Source organism: Rhea pennata, chromosome 5, assembly GCF_028389875.1.
Source record: "Rhea pennata isolate bPtePen1 chromosome 5, bPtePen1.pri, whole genome shotgun sequence".
Lineage (NCBI taxonomy): Eukaryota > Metazoa > Chordata > Aves > Rheiformes > Rheidae > Rhea > Rhea pennata.
The window spans coordinates 16,082,077-16,093,158 of record NC_084667.1 but is presented as its reverse complement, the minus strand read 5'-3'; the positions used below and the strand labels follow the sequence as shown (position 1 = coordinate 16,093,158).

General features: G+C 36.7%; 1 protein-coding gene across 1 annotated transcript in view; it reads right to left on the bottom strand.

The window, feature by feature from the left end:
• Positions 1-698: 698 nt before the first annotated feature.
• The window catches only part of EHD4 (EH domain containing 4), a 32,908-nt gene continuing 22,524 nt past the window's right edge, over positions 699-11,082 (bottom strand). The window contains exons 5-6 of the mRNA XM_062576858.1: positions 8,865-9,029; positions 699-5,532 (exon numbers count right to left, since the gene is read on the bottom strand). Of these exons, the coding sequence (XP_062432842.1) occupies positions 4,996-5,532; positions 8,865-9,029 (702 nt within the window). The 3' untranslated portion in view covers positions 699-4,995. The remainder of the gene's footprint in view (positions 5,533-8,864; positions 9,030-11,082) is intronic.

Sequence of the window (11,082 nt, the reverse complement as noted above, 5' to 3'; positions counted from 1 at the left end):
CTTAACTGCTCTACATAAAACCTTTTAACTTAGCAGCAAATTTACATTTGGTAATTGTAGGGGTGTTACTTACATTCTGGAGCATCCCAGTGGCACAGAACCATCCTTGTTGATGTTTCAAACAAACTGTATGTTTGTATATGGGAAAAGAGGCAAGGGAGGAGAAATTCATTTAAACATATTAAAATGAATGCTCTATTGACTTCATTAGTTATAAGTAGTAGGTAGCATGGTGTGGAAGATCCTCTTGAACTTTTAGAGCAAACTAATAAAGTATTTTCTGCTAAACTGCCATTTAATCTGCTGTTATTTTTTCAAGGTTAATATCTCAAAGTAAATTAATAAAATAAGTGTCTCTTATGGCTCAAGTTTCAAGCTTTCACTCAGCCCAGGAAGTCTTATTTATCTTCCATTCTTGGACTTGCACTGAGAACTTCTGAATTTTGTCATAAAAAGCCAACTTTTTAAAAAAGAATATAGATTTAGATTCTGGAGCCAAGCCTTGTTTGGGCAGTAATTTCAGCAACAAGTTCATGGATACAGAATAGGAACAGCTATAACCTATTATGGATACAAACTGAGGTGGGGAAATAAGCAGCTTGCCAAACAGCTACTACACCTACAAGCCTTAAATTGCAGTATTAAAAAATTCTAGTCATTCAAAGAGGTCTTTTCAGAAAGAAGCTTACAAAAGAGAATTTTTGGTAGTTTAATATTAGTTTATTAAATCAGCAATTTTTATCACCACTTCCTAAAAATGATTACAAAGCATATTAAAATATATTACAGTATCTGCATGGAATTTATTGTATAATCAAAGTGCAATGGTAATGAACTTACAACTTTGTTTGCTTAGCTGGGCAAACTGAAGCACACCTCACAGGTGAAACATTCTGTCAAAAATGGAAGAGTGCCTCTGAAGTGAAAATACCATATTTAATAAATGTATTAGAAAAAGAGAGCATATGATGTAGAAACCAAAGTTTATATTCATTCTCTCAGTGCTAAGTTACACACATCCAGTAAAGTATACACTTCAAATTCTCTGCTTGAACTCCAACAGTAAAAAGAGCCACCAAACTAAGTGCATGTTGTGAAGGGAAGGGAGCAATAAGAAAAAAAATTAAAAAAAGGTGCATTTCAAGTACTGGAAATATATTAAGTTATTGAAAGTCAAGGGCCAGATACTGCTTCTTTGAGACCAGGTTCCACAGAAGCTTCTGGGACTACAAATCCATAGCACCCCTGACTGCAACAATTAGAGCCTCATCCTGACTTAAAAATCCTTCTAAACTCACCATTTTCAAATAGTCACAGCTTCAAACTGCTCTCGCTGTCCTGTAGTGTGGTTATGAACTAGATCCCTGCACTTTCTGTTCAAATCTGAAACAAAAGTCCAATTAATTTCTGTGTGAACAGAATCAGAGTTGGGAAATAAAAACTGTGTTGCAGAATAGCTGGGAAAGAGGTAAAAAGTAGTAGCCTCTACTCTGGCTTAAGGCAGTGGACAACACCACAGAGCACTGATTTCACAGAATGAATTTGACAGTTTTGAATGTTCTTGGAGCAAACCCCATTGAAGTCCCAGGCATAAAATCCAAGATCTTGGTCTTTCCTGAGCAAAGATTAATAATGACATTGAACTGAACACAGATTACATCATACTGCTGTTCTCAATAACTACTTAAAGCACAATTTCATGAGAAAAGGCAATCCTGCTCCTTTCTCTCTTCCTCATATTCCTAATGCATTGAGATTACTCTATGATCTTATCTGACTTGCTAACTCAGCAGGATACTATCCAAACTGTTTTGTGTGGCTAGTTTAGCTAACTGAACTGGCTTGCAGACAGATTCTATAAACCACACAATCAGCAAAGTGAACAGAGCAGGACCACAGGTCTGGGAAGAGGTAATGAGGAAAGAGATCCCCTTCTCTGAGCAGCAACAAGCTACTAGACCAGTTTAGCTGCCTAAGAAATCATGACTTAGACTACATGAAATGTACTTGAATTACTTTCAAGTAAGTGTGAGCTCTGTTAAGATGCCAGTGCACTGCACCACGTATCTAGAAATACATTTATCCACTTAGCTCTGCATGCTGGTCCTGAAACACTTCTATTTCCCTGCAGAAACAGACTGAATCCACCTCTACGCCTATACATGCTTTGTGCATTCCTCCTCCACTTCCCCTCCTCAAGTCTTGCAGGATAAACAAACAAACAAAACAAAACCATATATATATTTTAACAATATTTAGACAAAATGTTTTAACTTATCAAAATGATGCATTTAAAGTTGTCTCCCCAACTCCAAGTTAGTGCACTGTCATGGAGTTTAGGGGGGGGGGGGAAAGGCCATGGTCTCCATTTTACTACCCATAAAACTAGAAAAATAAAATAAACAAGTCACTGAGAAACTACCCTTCTCCTCCCTCTTCACTGCAGAAGGATGTTTGTGCTGGCATGGGATCACACAGCTCCAATGTGTTTAGAGTATCACCCCTGGAAGCTACATACAGTGATAATCCAAAACATGAGTCCACCCAGGAATCCTGCAGCTGAAGGGCAAGGTAAGGCAGACACAGCTGGAAGATCAGCAGCTTCCCAGACCCTCTCACTACACTGCAGTAGTAACAATACACAAGTCTGCTCTTTATCCCAGCTGCTTTCCTTGCAATGCTAGTCAGATTGGTCATTAGTGTATGAATTTGTCACTGACTGCAGACACTACACACATGAGCAAGCATTGTTAATACTTACGCACATTGGTCGTGTTGTTTTTTTTAAAAAAAACACACACCAATATCTATAGAATATTTTTTGTTCAGTCAGAAATATGTTTTGCATAATTTGCATAAATTACATGAAGAATCAGTTACTCTGTAGACTTAGAGATACACAGGCAGACTTACGGTCAAGTTTCAGAACTCTATTAAAGTGCACAGAGATGCACTACAGCAGATTTGATTCCTAATTTAGTTAAATATTAACTAAATATTAACTAAATATATTTAGTTAACACACTTGGGTGACAGGAGAAAAAAATCTAAGAATAATAATGAAAACCAAGCAATCCCTCAAAAATGATCAACTATGCCAGGGTATTCTTGATACAAAGGTCTGAAAATCTGGCAAGGTAAAGGAATTTTTCTATCATTAATTAAAAAAGCTTCATTGTTTACACATGGCAGAGTCCCAGCAAAATTCATAATTTCGTATCAGAATAGACAAGATGCAGAAGGATAAGGGGTCTAGAATGATCTGAAGTATGAAACCAGGTTGACAACCTACAAATATATAATTTGAAGAAAAAGATGAGGCTCTTATATCACCTACAAATCTGAACACATAAATGTGTAAGTTTTAAGTTAGAGAAAATTGTATACTCAATATATATACTGAATTTCTTCCCATCTCCACTGCAGGGATGATAAAACACTTTTTGGCTTGCTGTGTCCCAGAAGGCACTCCTGCTATCACTTACTGAGACTCAGAGAAAAAGTGCTCAAAGTTACAGTACCTTTGAGGTGTAGGGTATTTTATATTACAAGTGGAGTACAAATCAATTCTTGCTCATGTGCACAGACCTAAACTGACTGCCAAGTTTGATTTCAGAAAGCAACTGGCCCTCACCAAAAGACTTTGAAGCTCATAGGACCAAAAGTCTACCTTCTCCCGGGATACCGTTCAAAATCAGTTGTGAGCTGCTGATACACTCAACATTTTGATTGTGCTGTTAGAAAATGAATCTTTAGTAAGCATCTATTCATTTCTTAGATTATTTTCAATAAAGGAATAATATTTGACGGGACCAGCTATTAATCTCAATGTGAAGATTCCTATTCGTGGCCTCATCCTTCAAATCTGCCATCATAGGAATGGAACATCTCTTCTGTATTTGTCAGCTACATGCTGGCAACAGGAAGAGTTAAAGTTTTCTAATACACCTGTATCTATCTATATATAGTATATGTATATATGTATGTAACATATACAGAGATACCTGTATAATTAGAGATACCTGTATAATTAGCTGTAAAACTTTTCCAAGACAACTCAATGCGAAGAGGCTGACTTTGCACAGTGCACATTTTTGGAATAGAAAGTGAGGCTTTATTTCAATAGAAATATCAACTTTTAGCTTATGAAAACATTCTGCCGTCACTTCGAACAATTTAGGTATTCATGGTCTGCATAGCAGCTAAACTGAAACCTTAAAAGAAACTCCAAATTCAAGGAAGAAAGGAGATTCAGTTCTTTTAACTGAAAATACTGAATATATATATATATATAGTGCTGTAAAAAAATAGAAGAAACAGTTCTTCAGATTATAATAGGACACAGTGATGACAGACTGAATCATTTTAGTATTTTGCATTTTTAACCATAACTGCTGAAGTCTAAAAATGAATCTGCTCACATAGTCTGAGCACTTCTTAACTCTTCCCCGTCTCTCTTCTCCCCCCAAACTAGAATAAACAACCCACCCTAAAATTTAAATTTCTTTGTATGTCTGCCTTTTCTTAAGCTATACAAATGCTGACATTCACTCAGGTGCCTAGAGTATGCTTTTAGCATAAACACGTTCCTTGCATAGGCAGGTGAATCTGTGTTTAGAGCTTCCTTGCACTTATTAAAATCAGTCTGGAGAGACTTGCGGTTGCTAAGCATTTAAGTTTGGCAAAGGTTGGTGATTTTATACATGGTCTTTTTCCTTTATGGCTGTAAAGGCAGCAATGTATGGAAGCTAGACAACAAAAACCTTTTCACCTTACATCACGCACTGTGATGTATCTATACAAGGCACTTGTGATAAGCATGTCTCAGTGAAGGTCAGCAGGAATACTACACAAATGTTTTCCTGCTACTATGCTTCTAATGTCAGCAACTTGCATGGAATGTGCTATGAGGTTTAAGGATCTTAGCCTAATTTCCAACTTTGGTGGTTCTAACACATTTGGTATCCCAAATCCTCATTCTTCTCTCTGTATTTTTCACTCTGCTGCCAGCAGAGGTTTCCTGTGAGATGGCGGCACCAGATGAGGAGGTAGTGTGCCGGGCAGTTCATACCCATCCAGCTTAATCTTGATGAGATGCTTTGCCAATGCAAACTCCTCATCATCCAACATTCCATCGCCATCACAGTCAGCGAGTTTCCAGATCTTCCCCAAGACGCTATTAGGTAGTTTGGAAGTCACCATCTCCTTCTTTGCATTGATCCCAGATATTTTTCCATTGATTGGTGACAGAGTGTAGAAAATCTCATCATAAGCAGGTTTATCTTTGGCAACAACCCATTCCTCTTCATCAGCTCCTTCCTTGGCACCTTCTCCATATCCATGGCCAAAGGGTCCTGCCATGGTGCCATCAAATGCCCCACCATGCACTATCTGCGTGGGCATATTGCTCTCTTCCTGGCTGATCAGGTTCATCAGGGAGGCAATTTTGTTGGCCAGCATATTATCCACAGCTTCAATTAGCTTTGGTTTCAAAGAGTGAAATTTAGCAAAGTCATAAGTCTCCAGCAGCTCCTGTCAATGACAAATATACAAATAAGAAAAAAAAAACCCTACTGAAGGTTTCAATGACTTTAGTTAGAAGAACTTGATTATACTGAAAAGGTTGTTAAGGAACAGGCTTCAAATGACAACGATCTGTAGAGCTCTCTTTTGAAGCAGTTCCAACAGCTGAAACTCACACTCTTAAAGCAGAAGTGAACATAAAAATATCTATCATATTCCTAATATATAGATCAAATATACTGAGACAATTCCACAGCAATGTGTGAGCTCCTCTATTAAATTAGATTTACAGTATAATTTTAAAACAGCAATGCATGAAAACATTGCAGTTGATGAATATTACCTAACAACTTTCCATCTGGCAATTTTTTTTCCAAGCATCAAAAGTAGTACGCAAGCAGGACCTCAGTCTTGCTAACACTATGTAAGAGTTTAAGGTTAAACAAATTCACGTATCAGCAGGACTGATCTGATTTTATGTATTAAACTTCTTTTTTTGTGGTCAAAATATGAAGAAGTGTCCTTTACCAATAAAAATAAAAATAACCTTACTGTATCGGGATTATTGCAGCAGCGTTTTTGTGATAGTCCTGCTAGAATTCATGTGGTGATACAGTCCTGGCTGAGTTTTCATCTTGGACATGAACTCCAAGATTTTTTTCAGGCAAGATGTGCTATTTCAACAAAAGCCTGAACATGTTTTTACGTGAGAGAGCAGAAAAACAGAAAAGTGCTTTAGGCAATTATTAAATTTTATCTCATCAGTTGTCACTTTTGCAGAACCATCATATGACAATGACTCTGTAGTGTGGGGGGGAAAACAATCCTTGTCACGAAATGTTTTCGTCCTGTTGAGATTACAGCAAGCACACTGGCTATCCTCTAAAAGGGATTTCTTCTTGATCTTCTTGAAAAAGAAGCCTATAAGCGCTTATATGTACTTTATACTTGTACTTTATATGTAACTTATATACTTTATTGTACTTTATTGTACTTTTTATATACTTTATTGTACTTTATATGTAACTTACACAGCTCTTATTACTGTTCTATAATATGTATCTCTTATTAAAATATTACCATAGATTTTCTGTTTTTCAGTGCACAAACATTCATGTTTATACAACTAAAATCATCTAAAAAGCTGCAAACCTTTATTTGGATCAAGTCTGTGTCTGCAGACTGTCTCTCAGCTCCTGAAACATACTAATCTACAAGGTGTTCATTTGAAAGTCTGCAGTCACTAGAGATGGTTCACCTTAATCAAAAAGAAGCAGATTAAACAGTAGAGCTTCCCTAGCTGTGACAATAGCTGATTTTAATTACCATTCCACGTTTTGTCCTGCTGGGTATATTATGGCCTCTTGGGTGCTAATGACAAAACTGATATTGACTGCAACAAAACCAATATTCCAAGAGTCTAGATTTCTGCATAAAAATGCTAGCTGTGAAAGCAGAGTTAGTGGAAACTGTAAAAAGAAAAAACTTCTGTCAAAATAGTGTTAAACTGCTTTGACAAATCACATTTCCCTTTGGGAGTTGTTCTGCTGCTCATCAGAATTATAATACCTACTCAAGAAGCCTGAAGTACAGACAAATTGCTTTGTTAAGGCACACAGAACTGACAGGCACTCAACTGCACACTTCAGCAAAACCTTTGGGATTTCTCAGAGAAAAATGCTAACAAACAACCACTCTATTCGGCTAAAGTTTAGGCACAGTCATCTGATTTACTGCAACTGATCAGTATAAATTTATGACAGGTAATAAATTTTAGAAAGCAAAGATCATACCCGCTGTTTTCTCAATTTCCTTCCTCATCACAGAACTGACTGATCTCTCATCTATATATTTGCTGCCATCTGCTGCTAAGGCTTAGAGATATGTACTATTAGTCTAACAAAGTTCTGTTCCAAAGTTTGTTTCAATATCCAGATTGACAAATGATCAAGTCTCATTCTTCCATTTCTTCAGACCAACAGAATTGGTATGGGAAGAAAGCAGAAGTCATCTATTTCACACAAACTTTTTTAAAACCTAACTTTATCAAATCTTTCCTCAGCAATCTTGCTGCTGTGAAAATCTAATTGAAATAGATCTTGTGCTTCATCTATAACTTACTGACTCATGCAAAAATTGATTCCTAAATTAAATATTTTAATTCCTAACAGAAACTTGTGCACGCTTGTAGGTAGGTGAATGAAAAAAAGCCACTCATTGCTCTTTCTGATCACCAGCATGAACACACCACATATAAATTGTTAGAATCTTACACAAGCGTATATTTGAAAGATGTTCTCAACAACATGTGTGAATAGACCACAGACAGACCAGACAACAGGCTCCTCATTTCATGTTCTATGACCTGGACACTGAATTATCTTCTAATCCAAAGACCATCTATGAAGCCTATGTGCCATAAGGATCTGGGATCAAAAGATTCACTAGTATGAGATTACACAAGCTAAATGACAGGAAAGTCTTCGTTTCAATCCATCCTCATTGCCAAATTGAAGTTTAGGGATAAATTAATGACTAACACAGCACAGCAGCCCTCTCTTCGAATACCAGTTCGTTTCTAATCAGTTCACCTCGAATCAGAGAATAAAATAAAAAGTTGAAAAAGTAACATAGAAAGTTGGTAGGAAGACTGCATAAAATTAAAAAAAAAAACAGGAAGAGACACAAGAAGTATTTAAAAGTTTGCAAGATAAAGTGAGAACTTCAATTTTTATTTTTCACGGAATACAAGCTCAAAACAATAGGAAAAAGCCTGAAAAGCAACATTTTCAAAAGTGATGGCTTCCAAGTCATACTTTTCAATTAACATACTGCCTTTGTGACTCACTGGCCCATGGCATCAATAACAGCGAGAACAAAGTATGATAAATATGAATAATGAGTGTTCAAAGTATATTCTTACCTACATAAATATCTGGCGACATTTTAAAAGGGATAGAAATACCCACATTTAGGACAAGAATCAAGTGCCACCTTAACCTGTAAGCACCCACTGCCATTTTATTTGCACAGTCTTCAGAAACATCTAGTACTATCTGCCATAGGGGACAAAATAACAACTAAAAAGGCAGAAGGTCTGATTCCTTATGGCGTAGCCTTGTATTTATACTCTAATGAAATTATCAATTGCTTTCACTTGGCAGTACTTCTAAGTCATGCTAACCTCCTAACAGACAAATGATTGTTATTTCTGTTGCTCTTTTGCCATTTACTCAAAGAATCCAAAACTAAAATAAGAGACCCTGTTCTATCTTTTATAATTTAGTTATCCTCTTGGAAAGTTAACATCATTTCAGCAGAACTGTACTCTATTGTTTTACCTGCATTTTCTTGACCTCAGGGAAATCTCCTGCTGAAATATGGTATTCTCTTTGCAGTTGAGTATAGATCTCAGGTAATCTGCTGATCAGTTCCTTCTTCTTGTTCTCTTTTCCAAATACAGATGGCATTTCTTTTTTCAGATAGCTGATGATATAAGCATGGACCTAAAAGAAGCAAAGTTGAAATCAATATTATTGCTTATCTAAACTTATTGGCATTCATGTTCTTCTTCCAGATCACAAGAAGAAATGGAAAAAAGATGTGTTCCATGAGTCAGCTCAAGGACAACAGGTTATCAACCATTGTTTGTGAAACAACTAAGGTAGAACAGCCTAAAAAGCTACACTGAAAGGGCCAGAGAGATATTTGCAGTTACCATACTGTTTAGACTTCTTATTTACAGATACAGGCATTAAATTATTTATAGGAACAGGTGTTAACTAGCTTTTGCTGCTTTCCACATTCTTTCCAGTGGAGATAAAGGAAACGCATAAAAACTTTATAGATGGACATTTGAAAAATCTAGTGCAATTTAAGGAGAAGCATGGCACAACATTCTATCAGTACCACCAGTGAGCAAGGCCCCAACACCAGGTCCAGACGCTACAGGCCACACAACAAGCTCCAGCCATACTGGACCATCCATCTCAGTGACTGAGATTGGTAACTCTATCTGCCTTACCACAACATATTATTACAGGAAAGAATGGGGTTATGCCTCTAGTAATCCAGATATGTTACGTGACAGGGCTATCTAACTTAAGTGACATTGCGTTCCTACTCACTCCCAGAAAAGCAAGTACATAAAGTTTATATTATGTAAACATAAAGTTTATATTTATACAGCCAAAAAGGATGACAGAGCATTCAGCATGCTGTGATAAGAGTATGCCTTGTGAAGTCTGAAAGAGAAAAGCAGAGCCATTCTAGTATGTAAGGAAAGACATTAATTTAGTCTGACAAGCCCTAAAACAAATCAATACTTTCCAACTGCTTTGAGTTTCCCATATACCATGAGCAAAACAATCCAGCACTGCCAAAGATGCAGATCTATCCTTCCCTGTACCTCCCTTCTACCCTCACCCCTCAGCCGTTCATCCCTTCCCCTTATCACCCTCCCAGCATCTTGTGCTAACAACAGGATCTGTGGGGCCACACAGAGATCTTGTCAAAGACCTAAACTGTGTGCATTGCTCTTGTTCTTAACCCACAAGAGTTCACTTATCCAGCTCTTTGCACAGATGTAGATATTCATGCTGCACAAGGAAAAGAACACAACATCGGGCTTCTTTTAGAAGCAATACAAATTTATGACAACTTGAAGTAATCAGACTATGTTAAGCTCTAAACTTGCAGGGAGCTCGGAAGTCAAATGACCTCCCATAATAATGTAAATGTTTAAGAACACAGGCCTTTCTTCATTAAGAGATTAAAAAAGTAGCTGTTCCCAAAATAGCAGTTACACTTTTTCTTCTTAACTAAAATTTAAGAACTACTGAAGCATAGATTAAAATATTGAAATTGGAAGGACTAGAGAAAGAGAGAATAAAACAAAAAAGTAGCTGTAGAAAAAAAAAGAATTATGCAGATATGGTCATTTGTACAGTAATCAACATCTGCCAAAACACCACAGAACATGTCTCATGGTATTCTGTACAAATTCTACACATAATTAAGAAAAGGAGTGTGAACACAGTTTCCCTGTGTTCCTTACATAAAGACCTACTGGAAAATGGAAAAAAAAATCCTCTGTTCTTAAAGAAAAAATAAAAAAAGAAAAAAGAAAAGAAAAAATTAAAAAAATTGCATTTATCATAGTTATTGAGAAATGGTCAGTCGGCATTCCCAGAGCCTAGAAGAATTTTTTTGGAAATCGCACACCAAAGAAAAAGATGCCTGCATAATCACGGCAAGGAGTGAAGTAAGGAATGGGTGCATTGATGTCTTTAACCTGGAAACAGAAGGGAGAGACTTGCAGCCTCCACAGAAATGTGTGGAAAGTATTTAGGATATTACTAAACTCAGAGATCCAGAAATAGTTCTGAAATGCTTAGTTCTGCTCCTCTCAAGAGCCTTAGAAGCAAATGACTCAATATTTTCAAGACTGAGCCAAGTAGTCACTGTGATGCAGACTTAATACAATAACTGTGCAAATATGGATGACTATACTTTCAACATCACTTCCTCATATTGAAAAAGAATGCATGTGTTTCAATA